Here is a 14155-nt window from a genome sequence, read left to right on the forward strand (position 1 = left end):
CAAACAGGTTTGTATTCAGCAAAGACACAGCATTATCTTGTGTTTTAAGAAGATGCTTTTTACCTTTTAATTGCAGGAGAGAGTATTTTTTAGAACAAAATAGTAATGACAGTTTATATGTGAAAGGTTAATTAAACCAAATAAACCAGTGAAAAGCTGCAGCAAAGAAATATGTGATGCGACATTATATTAGGCTGCTGCTTCGAAAATTGGATGCCTCGAGCTCGCCACAAATGTGACTAAGGTTATTGCAGTCACTGGTTCTCAAATAATCAATGAAGGCTGCAAAAGTCCTACAATCTGGGCTATGCAGAACACAAAAATATTTCTCTTAGTGTAATGGATCACTGGCCATGGATATGATTTAACAGACTTCTGTTTCTGATTATTGTAAATTGAAATCTTAATTTTTAAACTGTTATTCCACAAATTAAAGCTGGGAATGTGAACATGACACTAAAAATCTATTTTTGTCTTGGAAACCTATAGCCTCTGCCTGTGAAAATTACTTTTGAGAACATATCCAGATAGTATATCCTAATGTGGTAAGTTACAGTAAGTCAGAAGGTAGATAAAGGTTCCAAACATAAGCTTACCTGCATTTTTTGGAAGAGTTGTCTGTCACATGTGCCTGGTGAGTCAATGAGAACTGGCTTTAGAAGGTGAGTTTACCCAAAATCTAGTGGAGGAATTCATAACTAAATCTTGTCTTGATAATCAAATGACTTATCTACTATTATTTCTGTTGTGCATATTCACTTCAGTACCTGCAAGGACAACAGCATGAAAAAGATTGTGGTTTCTTACATTTTTCTGGCTGTGTGACTTTTTACTTCTACTGAGTTTCACATAGATATATTGGAGCAAAATGCCAAGTAAAACCACCTCCTTTGGCAACAATGCTGTCAGCATTTAAGAGCTTAAAAAAAAGCCTTTTGTGTTCTTTTCTGTTCCAATCCATATCTTTTCCATATATTGTAAAAAATTTTTTTGCAGTAGGAAATTAAAGTTGAAACTTAATATTTTAGTTGCATTGCACGTATTGTTACAATTGGTACATTTCTTGTAGTGTTCTGTGATTAAAATGAATGATTGCCATGTGTGGGTTTATAACATGGAATTAGGTGATGTAATGTCCCAGTGATCAGTTGTAACTTTGCATGAAGCCTAATCTCAGAGATGTAATTTGTTCTTCAATAACTTTAAAAGTTCAAGAACAACTAATTTAAGTAGAGAAAATTGAACTTCAGACCCATTTATAGTTCTTGCTCTATTACTCTATGTTCAGGTGGCATAATCAGTAAACTTACTGGTATAATTACCATGAAGACTAGCATTTTGTAAATCAAACTGTATTGCTGGGTTTTCCAACAATGTTGAAAATATTTGGGTAATTTTACAACTATGAAAACATGTGATGTAGACTGTTTTCTGAGTATAAACATAATATTTTCTTTATAAAATGAAACAGCCGTCTCCCTTGGCATCTGAACTTCAAGAAGGAGTACCCAGGAGACATTAGGTTTGGTCTAACAGTAATTTTTCATATGTGGAATCATGCTGTTCATCAAGGAACATGAATATTTGTTTGGCTCCCTTGATTTCAACAGAAGTACTACATGTTTGAAGTATTTTATGTATCTGTGCTCACACACACATACACTCACACCTACAAACATGCATATTTAGGTAGTGGGATATTAAAATTGTCCCTAAAATTAAATAGTTTTCTGTGTAATAGATAAATTGCAACTGCAGTAGGTTTCAGACACATAATCTTTCAAATAATGCAGGACTACAGTGTGTACAGGTTTATGTTGTAAAATACTAATAGACAGTAACTACAGTAGGCTTTAATAAATAGTCCACTTAGCAGATACTAATGTAATGCTTTCTTTTGCAGCTCCGTAAAGCCATTATAGATCATATCTCAGACTCCTTCTTGGATACCACTGTTCCACTTCTAGTTCTCATTGAAGCTGCTAAAAATGGAAGAGAGAAAGAAATAAAGGAATATGCTGCTATATTTCGAGAACATACCAGCAGGCTTGTGGAGGTACGTTTGATGGAGTTGCACTTTTTTTGAATATATGGTACAAGTGACTTGCTGCTGTACATTTCCTTTGCTGGTAGATACCATAAAGCAATTAAGCCTGACATTTCAGGAAAGTATAGATGGCCTAGGGTAAAGTAAGCATACTCTATTTTTTATATAATGGTATGGAGTAAGACAGTGGTTTTATGGTATTGGCATTTATATAGTATTTCACTGCATAGAAATTAGGTGGTGGGGAATTCTAATTAGAGAAATCAGTGTAAGATATTCAGTGGGAACTTGATCAAATGTGTGGTTCTAAAGAGTATTAGCTCAAAGTGTTCAGAAACTGACACCCAAACTATGTGAGAGACCATATTAATGTTAGTTGTTTGCCAGCTTTCTCACTTTGAAAGTTCATAGCCTGTTTAATGATATGCTGAAGAGTAGCTGGTGCTGACACCCAGTTGAGAGCCATGAACCCTCTAGCAGACTGAAAGCATGTTCAGCATTGCTGAACAGATTCACTCGCATACATTGTATACTCATTTCTAAAGTATATACTTATTTATTACTTATAAATGACAGTCATAACTTAGCAATTTGCAGATAGAATCTGGGGGAGATCTCAGTTTGTTGGAAAATCAGTCTTGTAAATGTGACTAAATATTTACTGACTTTAACTCAGTCAAACTGGAGATGGAAACTGCTGGAATACAGAAGTCATGGATTTTGCAGGAATATTATCTCAAGTGCCTGTAAGGAATGCATTGCTAATTTTTGTGGGTTTTTAAGCTTTTAGTGCTTTTGTGTGCAGTAATGCAAAAAATGGGAAAAAACAATGAATTCACTCTGTGGCTGAAAATTTACTTAGAAAAAGTATTTGGCTCATAATGAATTAATTAATCTTGGGTGGTCTACAGATAATGAAAGGCAAATAGGTGAATAGCTAAAGTAAAAGCAGGGTATTGTATTTATGTTTCTCTCCATGGCTGTGTAGTTACAGAGTAACACTAGTTATCATTCTCTGATTTACAAGAGTGTCTCATTTTGAACATGATGCAAAATCAAATGAAAACTAAAGCAGAAACCTGAAGTTTTAAAGGTTTTAAGATTTTTAATACTGAAACTACGCCAGGTTGAAGCTTCTAGATTTTTCGCAAGGACAGATCTCTGAATATATGATAACTTTACTGAATTTGGAATTGAGGGCAGGTCAGCTGAAATACCCAAATCATTATTTTGTAAGACATGAACCCAAAAATCCAATATTAATTTCCTTCATGGGTTTGAATTTGTTTCCCAAATGCAAATAATAGCTGGCCATCAGGCTAGGTTTGTGACTAAAGGGGCTGATGACTGCCCCTGATACGCTGATACACTGACTAAAAATTCTACAAGGACATGTAGCAGCTGCCTGTGAACATAAGACTGCCCAGAAGACAGCTGTCCTTAGTGATGTTGTATAAAAGGGTTTCTATTAAATGGTAGCCTTACATCATCTTATTCTAGGTATAAATACAAAGACTATGTATTAAATATAAATATTTATATTTATCTTATGATGTGCTGCATACAGTGAAGAGAATGTACTTTTAAAAATGTTGTAAGGAAGTAGCTTTCAGAGAGATTTTACCCAGTACCGCCTTCTGTTGTTGAATTAGTTATTCCAGATTGTTGCTTTACCAGTGCTTTTATCGTATGGTGCTAATGAAAATGAATATAAAATAAAATTGAAATTATCTAGAGCTGAAGTATCTTATTTAAAAGTTGCTTAAATTGGTCTAATGCACTTTCCAGTATCCCTAAGTAGGAGCTTGATTTATGGCTTTTTGATAACCTGTACTGCTACTCTCCAGCAAATTAATTAGTAGTTGTACTTCATCCATCAACTGCTAGCCTATCAGGCTTAAAATAAACAACCAGAAATCAAAAAAATATTAACACCTAAGCAAGCAGTCACAAAGGGGCTTTGTATGTACAAGCAGATTTATCTGATTTTTAAGAAAAATTCAGTCATTTCTGACAGCATATTCAAAGAGAAAGAATTATGGCAGCTGTTTTGTGAAAAGTGTAATACAAATTCAATTGATCTAGAAGGATTAGCATTTAAATAAATCAGAGCTGTAAATTAGAAGCATATTTTGGTTTAAGTGGCCTGAAGCCTGTTAAACTGAGAGTATGCATATATATATTTAAATTGACAGTTATAGAGCACTGCACTACTGCTTTAATTTGTCAAGGAATATAACAGATAGATAGACTTTGATCTTAGTCATCTTAGTTTTCACACATGTACGTTCAAATTCTTCAGTGTCCTAGGTTTGTCTGTACCAGTTATTTTTCTCCTTCTTTGTAGCTGATGCAGTGCTGTGTTTATGACTTTAGTCTGAGAACGATGCTGTTAACACACTGATGTTTTTAGTTGTTGATAATTAGTGCTTATCCCAATCAAGGACTTTTCAGTCTCTCATGTTCTGCCAGTAAGGAGAGGCACAAGAAGCTGGGAGGAAGCAGAGACAGGACACCTGACCCAAAGTAGCCAAAGGGGTATTCCATAGCACAGCACGTCATGCCCAGTAACTGGGGGGAGTTACCCAGAAGGCCCAGTTCACTGCCGGGGTCGGGCTGGGTATTGGTTGATGGGTAGTATTGTGCGTTACTTGTGTTTATTGGGGCTTTTTCCTTTCCCCTTTTAGTTTTATATTCTTTCCCCATGTTAATTCCCTTATCATTATTATCATTGGTGGTGGCAATAGTAGTTTTGCACTATACCTTAGTTACTGGACTGTTCTTATCTCAACCTGTGACATTTACATTCTTCATGTATGGAGCTTGGTTTTCAACTGGACATGGTTCTGTGGGTTATGGGTACTCCATAAAAATCAGGCACAGCCAAAAGTACTACTAAAATAGGGAACCTGATTTTGCAAGAAAGATAGAACAGATAGAAAGGAGACGAGTTGGCTTTGAATCCTCACTACTTATGTTATCCATTTGTCTATCAAATAATTTACTTTTTCTTGGTGAAACTTATAATGTATAAACATTACCTCTGCCCTCTGTGACAGTTGCCTAGTCTTTTGCCAGGGATATGTTTCATTGATAATATCAATTTAAAAATGGAGGCAGGACAACATATTGTAATAAATAGATGATATTGCATCTTCAAAATAATCAGTAAGCCATAATTTGAATCAGCATAGTTTTATTACCTACTCGAATATGTCCTTTATTGAAACTAGGTGATCTTGAACATCCCTTCCAACCCAAACAATTCTATGATTCTATGACTCTCTCAGTTGTAAATGAAGCTGTTGTTGCCATATTGATAAAACCATCAGTGCTTAATTTTCTTTCCATGGTATTTCACTTGATCACAGTAATTAGCAAAATAAAATTCTGAATCTGGTCCACAAAGGCCTGAGTATTTATATAGTCAGATCTCCAGTCACTTAAAAATCAGTTTTAGTATTGCAGCCAAGCAAGTCCAGTGGTGATAGAAAATGCAGTGACTCTGGTATTACAGGGTTAGGATCTAAGTCTATTTTTAAGTAAAACAAACCATTGATATTTGTGTTGTTTTTCTATTCAAATTAAAGCTTGTACTAACAATACTGTCCCTTCTCCACTCCCCAACCCAACAGTATCACTCCACTTGTTTCACTTGTTTTGTCTTTCTTCAAATTAGAAAAATTCGGGTAGGTATTCTAGATTTCATTTTGTTGGTGTTTTTTTCAATGTAAAACCTTATTTAGCCCATTTAATCTTAACCCAAGATAAAGAATCCCCAGTGATGATTAACTGCCTTCCTCTTCTTTGACTAAATGACTGCTTTAGTCTGGAAGTCTTAATTTCTAGATGGTTGAAGTGAGGCGAGATGAGTTGTGCCATGAGGTTGGTCTATTTTGAGACATACATTAGGTTACATTTTCTTATGCTCCGTATAACAGTTTTTAATCAGGTGTATCTTGTTTTTCGGTGCATTTTTTTTACATCTGTTTTTCTGTTTTTGAAAGACCAAGGATGTTTGAATAGTAAGGTATGATATCGCTTTGTATATAAATACAATAGACTGAGTGGGACATTATAAAAACAAAAGTCCATTGTCTCACAAAGGTTTCTTCAACAATGAATTTGATATGGATATTAGAAGTACTACTTGAAATATCAAGAAAGATTTTTGGTGGCTTCCGTTTTAATCTGAAAAATAAAACTTCTCAGAAACAGTAGATCTTGAGGAAGAACGTATTCTTTTCCTCTTTGAATATGCAAAGTTAACTGAGCTAAGCTAAACTGCTCACTACAGTGATTCACTGCTCATATTGTAATTTAAGAAACAAACAGTATCCTCATAGGCCAGTGACCTTTGTAAATAAGTTTGAGGATTAAGATCTGTTACAAGTATCTTTCTCCTGAATTAACATTTGGAAGTTGCAGTCTTTCCTTTCAAAATTGAGTCAAGCCATTACAATATAATACAGCTCAGGAGCATGTTTATGAATTCAGTGAAGTACAAAACATGAGTGATACAGAAAGTCTGAATGCCACATCTGGGACAGTAATGTTTCCAAAGGTAGTAGGTAATAATCTTCCTTTTTTTCTTATGTTTTCTCTCTCCTAAGTTTATTAACTACTCTGTGCTCTTACTCAAGATGTTCTAGCTTGTGTTAAAAAATGCATGCACTTGGGATGTTAGCCACACTCAGCAGGAATATTAGATGGTGCTTTTTGGACTCTGCTAGTACTCGAAAACCTCCAACAGTGCAAAGAATATGAGATAGCTTGGCAAATATCTTTGCAGTATTATAGCTGCACAGTAATTGCACAGAACAGAGTCTCTTGATGTGAATGTGAATAGTATCTTCTGCTCTGTGGAGGAAGTTAAATAGTCCTAGTTACATCGTAAAAACTAAAAAACCCTGAAACATTAAAATGTCTACTTTGGCTATTATATTGAATCCTTCCCACATATGAAATGGACACTCCACAGCTGAAGTATCTTCATGAGTAGCAAACGTCATATTAAAGATGCTTCAGATGGAGTTTATTCTAGGCTACAGTGCCTTATATTGCTCATATACTGCATCAAATATTTGTGAGTGTGAATATTGATTTTGTGACATTGAAAAACTAGGATATATTGAAGAATGAAAAAAGCAACCAAATATGGGTTATGATTCTGTCTGTACTTGATGTCTTTGCCTGTGAGCCTTGGCTAAAATAAATTCCTCAAAGATATGTTTCTGTTAGAAAAGGCTTGTTATTAATTGGAATTACTTATTCTAATGCAGCAATTTTGATAAAAATATAAAAAAAAAAAAAATACTTTGAGATTTCACACATTTGGCTTTGCTTTGAAATGCCTTTACATTTAAAACATCACAATTAAATTGCAAATCTAATTGAAATATTTGATTATATGGAAACATTTTCGAACAGTCCTGTGTTCTAGGGAATTAGCTCTGAATATAACCACTATTTAAAATTATGACACAATAATAATGAAAAGCTTTAGGGGACTTTGTTGTGCTTTACAAGCTTTTTGCCTTGTAAGACATGCCTGGTTTTAGTGAATATAGTGTTGCAGCCTGTGGTTCACTTCTGCCAAAGACCAGAACAAATTCTGGTATTGAGAGAACAAGTATTAAAAGTGGACAAAAGAGGTAAAAAGGAAGAATGAAATGTCACATCTACAGAAGAACAAAGCAGGTCCTCTGTTACTAGAAATTTCTTGTTTGGGAAAGCTGACAGGCTGTTCTGCTGAGCCGATCTATAAAAGAGATGTAATGCTTTCTGAAAGGAGGAGTGATAGGCTGGGTGAACTTAAGATTAAAAAAGGAATTTGATGGAAACGGGGAAGAATCCTCTGATTATCTTTCCTTTTGGCACAGATACAAATCTCCCACTGCAGCATATAAAGGTCAGCTGAATGAAGCAGAGGTTGAGAGATTTAACAGGAGAAGTGGAGGTGATGATGAAGTGAACTTTGTGTTCTTCATCTCTCAGTACATGAATATATCATACTCTCTGTAGTTTGATCTAATAACACTGACTTCAGATCTACTACTCTAATACATAAACTTAAGGGTTTAGCCTATTGCCTATTTGTTGCCTTTGTTTTTTTTTCAGTTTTGAGTGTACCCAATATGACAATGCTGGCTTATAGGAATTAGGATTTCAAAGGTTGAATCTGTTATGAACAATGGACAGTAACACACAACACATATATTTAAGTTCATCAGTGTTGTAATTTGTTGATGTAGAACAGCAAAGGCATACAGAACATAGAGTGTTGTTAAAAAACCAAGTTTGCGAGTTTTTAAAGATTTTCAGTGCAGGGAATCCAGCACATATTTTCAATGTGAAATCTTGAGTTATAAATATATATATGTATATAGAAATAAATAAGTTTGTCACTTTCTAGTTGGACAAGATGCATAGGAACAAACTATGTGAATACTGACAGAATCTTAACTTTAAGGAGGGAAAAAAAAAAAGATCTTGAATAAAATAACTTGCTGGCTCTTGTTACTTCAGTTACTTCTAAAACTAGCTTTTAAAAAGATAAGACTGATGTCCCGAATGTGCTGGGAGAACTTTCCTTCACAACATAATTTGAGTCCAGGCACTCCTTGCTCTAATATAGGGCTTCTGGCCCCCTACCTGGGAAGGTGGCCTCTGTCTCTGGATAGCAGAGCACAGCAATAAGAATAAGGAAAATACATTTAAACAATACCAACTGGAGAGTTCATAGCTTTTTTGCCATTTTACCATGATCAAACTGTTGAATGACAGCAGTTTGGATTGGCACCTTCTTTTTTAAATTTAAGTATACATATTTTTTTAGTTTGTTGGTTTAGAGCCTCTCCTACTTACCTAAGAGCTGGACCCAGAAAATGTGTTTGAATTCATGTGAGCCAAACTCATGGAATTGCTCATCCTTCACGGAAGTTCTTCAAAGGTAACATTTGCTACATTTGTGTTTCAGTAGCACTCTGGAGACACCAAGAAATATTTGGGTCCCTACATTTGGGAAAAAACAGGAGACAGATAAACTGTAGAAGGAGCAGAATGGGGGAATGAATCTGTTATGGATCAATGACAGAACCTGAAATAAAACAGATATAAGAGAATTTAGCTAACTCAAATTCAGTCACCATTAGACTTAGTTAAGAATGTACATGTAAGGATTTATCTGAGTTAACTCCTATTTAGAAAACCGTTAACTGGTGCAATTTCTATAAAGAAATTGAAGTTTGTGATATACATAGATATAAGTTATTTTTCATTCAATGCTATTACAATGCCATTTGGCAAACTATGGAAGAGCTCATGTGGTACAATGAAACATTTTCAGGGTTAAATGTGTTAAAATGTTTGCAAAACCCAGCATGGTGGAAATAACAGTAAGTATTTTGTAAGCAAAATGAATCTATATTGATAATAACTTAATAAGCATGGTACATAAAATCCTTACTTTTTCTCAAGCAAAACACAGGGCCACTGGGTCTTGAACTAAAGCTTTCTATATCTGCCTCTTGTGGAAAACAGTTCTGCCAGGACCCAGTTTCAACACAGAATCTGCAACTTAATCATGATAAGCTGCTTTTCATTTTCTATACAAACAGTAAATATTTCTCTTCAAGTACAACGGGAAAAATCTCACTACTTCAATCTGGTTTATTGACATACATATAAAAGATGATAGCTCTTACTTGCCACTTGGGCAATGGGAATAAAACTACTTGCATTCTGATCAACCAACAAACCTCCATGTAACACATCCGATGTAACACATAGTTTCCTGGCAGATAGCTACTTAATCTAAAATAGAATTTAACACTCCAGTAATGAATTTTGATTTACATATTAAAGCACTACATATACAAAGTCCTGTTAACTGGAAGACTGTCATTTTACTGAGCCACTGAAACACAAAACTACTTCTGACTGTTGCAAAACTCCGTAACTACATGCGTAGAGGTCAAACTGACAGATTATTGGAACATCTTTATTAACTTTCAGGATATCAGAAAAGAGCAGGATCTTCTATCATTCTTCTTAGGAGCATAATCACAAGACAAGAAAAATGAATCCTGTTATGCAGAAGTTTTTAGTTTCAGGCAGTTCAATGGTGAGGAATTTGATCCCCAAATGCAAGACCCACGTCCAGGGGTTGTAATTTTTTCCTGGCACTTTTGTTCTTACTATTTTTCTTAAAACCATCATATGCTTTCAGTGGTATAATATTTAACCATATCTGTGTCATAATAGAAGTTTAAGACTCTAAATTGAAGAATATACTATCATCCCTATTTTTGCATTACAGTGTAACTTATGTACATAAACATACGCAGTAGCTGTCACTAGAATGCAGGATCCTGTTGTACAATGCGATCTGTGGACACAGAACTTAAGTACGGTTTTCTGCTTGAAACAGCATGTATCTAAGTGTGAAACATGAAGCAGTTAGCATATAGAGATATGCATGCAGAATATTGGTCAGCATTTGGGAATAAAACGTACCTGTCAGCAGAGTAGGAGGACATTTTTTGTAAATAAGATGAGCACTTTCAAGCAGGACCAATATTTAAGACTGGGAAGTGGATTTTCATTACATTACCGTATTTATTTCCAGAATCAGTCTAGCCTGGATAAATTAACTCTCCTCTCATCACACACATTTGATTTTGTAACTCTGTATTTAACTAGTTAACATAATGCTTTGTTTTTGAGAGGGAAATCACCTTCGGTTTGCTAATTTCTATGTATCCTCAGTTTAGAATCATAGAATCATAGAATAGTTAGGGTTAGAAAGGACCTTAAGATCATCTGGTTCCAACCCCCCTGCTGTGGGCAGGGACACCTTATGCTAAATCATATTACCCAAGGCCTCATCCAACCTGGTCTTGAACGCTGCCAGGGATGGAGCATTCACAACCTCCCTGGGCAACCTATTCCAGTGCCTCACCACCCTAACAGGAAAGAATTTCCTTCTTATATCCAATCTAAACTTCCCCTGTTTAAGTTTAACCCATTACCCCTTGTCCTATCACTACAGACCCTAATGAAGAGTCCCTCCCCAACATCCCTACAGGCCCCCTTCAGATACTGGAAGGCTGCTATGAGGTCTCCATGCAGCCTTCTCTTCTCCAGGCTGAGCAGCCCCAATTTCCTCAGCCTGTCTTCATACAGAAGGTGCTCCAGTCCCCTGATCATCCTCGTGGCCCTTCTCTGGACTTGTTCCAACAGTTCCATGTCCTTTTTATGTTGAGGACACCAGAACTGCACACAATACTGCAAGTGAGGTCTCACAAGAGCAGAGTAGAGGGGCAGGATCACCTCCTTCGAGCTGCTGGTCACGTTCCTTTTGATGCAGCCCAGGATACGGTTGGCTTTCTGTTTGTGTGACTCAGAATTCCCATTCAGCACTACCATGGTTTTGTTTCACTTTCTTACTTTCAAGAGAGATTAGTGTGCAGTCTGCCTCTTCAGGCAGGGTTTAGTTAATGGCACTTTCATGAAATCTCAGTAGTGAAGGTTCCTTTCTTGTAGGTTCTTCATTGCTGCAGTTCAGTTAAATGCAGAGATCTGAATAGATCCATTTTAGCAACCCATCTGCTGATTAAGCTAGTTTTAGCGAATCTGTAATTAGGATCATAGAATCATAAGATAGTTTGGATTGGAAGGGACCTTCAAAAGCCATCTAGTCCAACCCCCTGCAATGAGCCGGGACATTTAGATTAGATAGGTTTGTAGCAAGAACTACCAATCTAACTACAAAGCCAAAAATATAATTCCTTATTTTACTTACTGGTATTTTTTTTTCTCTTCAACTTTTTTAAAAAATCAAACTTTTAATGTCTGAAACTCAAATTTTATGCCAGTAAACCCAAGATTTAGGTCTAAACCTGTACTTTCCCATTTAATCTAGAATTCGTTTCTGTGCTCTAGAAGTTCAAAATTTTGCCTTCAGCAAATTGACCTGATTGTCAAAGATGTGACAATTGTCAATAACAGCATAGACATGCTTAATGACTACAGCCTATGAATCCTCTGCTGTGAGGAGTGGCTCTGCTTGGTTGCATGCTGATAGCATGCAAAAGGGAAGCCTAAGGATGGTAATGGCATTTGTGGGAGGTGAGTGGAATTATTTCTAAAATAGAAAGGCAGCACAGGAAAAAGGCACAAATGTTTTAAATGAAAAAAAAACATTAAATTCTAATAAAAGAATCCTGGCAACAGTAATTGAGAGGTGGCAGGCAGATGAGAGGAGGCTTTTAAAGACAGGTAACTTGTCCTTGATATATTAGAGCTGGTAGATGGAAGCTTAATGAGAGTTAACGTGATTGAGTTAGTGAATTAAGAAGATTAATTCAATAAAGTTAGCTTAAAGTTAAGCATGTACTTCTAAGTACCTTGAGATTTTGGACCTTACAGAGTTCCGGCATCTTGCAGCAAGTCCTGAATTCATAATGTGAGAATTTTTGCACCTTTATGTAATTAATCAAATAAGGTCCAACTTTCCTATTACTGATTGAGCTTCAGGAGATAAATGGTGACATTTTCATTAATCCTCTTAATCACAGCCTTTATTGCATAAGTGTGACGCAAGGGAACAAAAGATAAACAACATGAAGATTTATCAGACTTTGTATGTCTGAGATGCATATTTCAACAGCTAGAAATGTCAGCCACCTAGAATGGTGAAGCAGAGTGTACTCTGCGTAGTATAAGCTCCAAAAGGAAAATTGTCTTGCTTCAACATGGACTCCTCATCAAAATACACCCAGTTAACATTTTTGCTGATAGTGTAAAGGCAGCTGACACAAGTGTGGTGGCAGTGACTTTTTCCTTATATTACTGCAGAAACCAGGTTTAGAAGTTCCTCACAATATCAGGAATCATGATTCTATCTTAATCCCCCAAAATCTCACAGTTTTCATAGTACTGATCTGTAATGAGCCACTCACCTATAACAGAAAACTTCTGAAGGTGCTAAAAAAGTCACACATCAAAATGTTAACAGCAGCTCACTAAAGCTTGTGCTTTTTAAATACCAAATATCTCTGTGTGTGTACCTGTTGGAAGTTTGTTGGTTTGTGGTTTGTTTGGTGTTTTTTCTTTCTCCCCTAGACCATGGATGCTGTGATATTTGGTGAAGGAGGAGATTTGAGCAACCTGATCTAGCGGAAGGTGTCCCTGCCTGTGGCAAGGGGGTTGGAACAAGATGATCCTTTCCAACCAAAACATTCTATTACTTTAAGAGTATTTTGTAGAGGGTCAGGCAACATGTTTATTTGCCAAATTTAATCACTTCTCTAGGAATCCTTCTGGCTGTTTTAGCACTGCCAAAGGGCTTTTGACCTAGTAGGATTTGGTTTTTTTTCCCACTGCCAGGGTGTTGATTTTTGCAAGACTGTACTTAATAATGTGAATTCCTGAATACATTGAAATAACTAATAAATGTTCTGAAATGCAGTTTGTGCACAATACTTAGAGAAGCTATCTGTTATCTTGTATTTGAGGCAAGAAAACAAAATGCAGGACAAATAATTTCGTATTATAGACTTAAAGGTAGAAATAAAATTAAACAAACAGTGGCTGAACTCTCAAAAAAGGCGAGAAAATTATTAAGAAAACATACAATGGGAAGTCATAGACTAGAATTTCTGATCAAGGAAGGGAACTGATCTTTAACAGGGAAGTTGCCTGGTTTTGGTTTTGACAGCTTTGAGGCAAAAGGTGCATACAGTTAGGTGTTTTCCTTTGGTGTAATTCATCCTCTGCAGAACCTCTGTAAAAGAAACTGAACAACAAACTTGAGCAATATTTACTAAGCTCAACATAGTTACTTGCAAGGACATCACATTGATCACATTTTAACATCATTATATTAAAGTCCTTTTTTTATAACTCTTAGCATAGTATTGAAAATGCCAAGTTCGTAACCAATTTCTAAATCTTTCTTCTTCTGGAAAACACAGGCTGGTCTTGCTAGAACAAGAAACCTCCTCACTAGACTCAGTAAGACAGAATTAAAGTAGGCATGTTTTCTCTAATGAACTGTCATCAGCCACAACTCTCATCTGCCTTTTACACAACTGGTCCAGTAAA

The 14155-nt window shown here is 35.8% G+C and overlaps 1 protein-coding gene across 6 annotated transcripts in view; it reads left to right on the top strand.

The window, feature by feature from the left end:
• The window catches only part of CTNNA3 (catenin alpha 3), a 513803-nt gene that overhangs the window by 333425 nt on the left and 166223 nt on the right, over positions 1–14155 (top strand). For all 6 annotated transcript variants that reach the window (XM_061448556.1, XM_061448569.1, XM_061448587.1 and 3 more), the window contains one exon: positions 1904–2056. In XM_061448556.1, coding sequence (XP_061304540.1) covers positions 1904–2056 — 153 coding nt within the window. The remainder of the gene's footprint in view (positions 1–1903; positions 2057–14155) is intronic.

This window comes from Pezoporus flaviventris, unplaced genomic scaffold (genome assembly GCF_033815535.1).
Source record: "Pezoporus flaviventris isolate CSIRO_AGI_PZ_B2104156 unplaced genomic scaffold, CSIRO_AGI_Pfla_v1 ptg000001l, whole genome shotgun sequence".
NCBI classification, from domain to species: domain Eukaryota; kingdom Metazoa; phylum Chordata; class Aves; order Psittaciformes; family Psittacidae; genus Pezoporus; species Pezoporus flaviventris.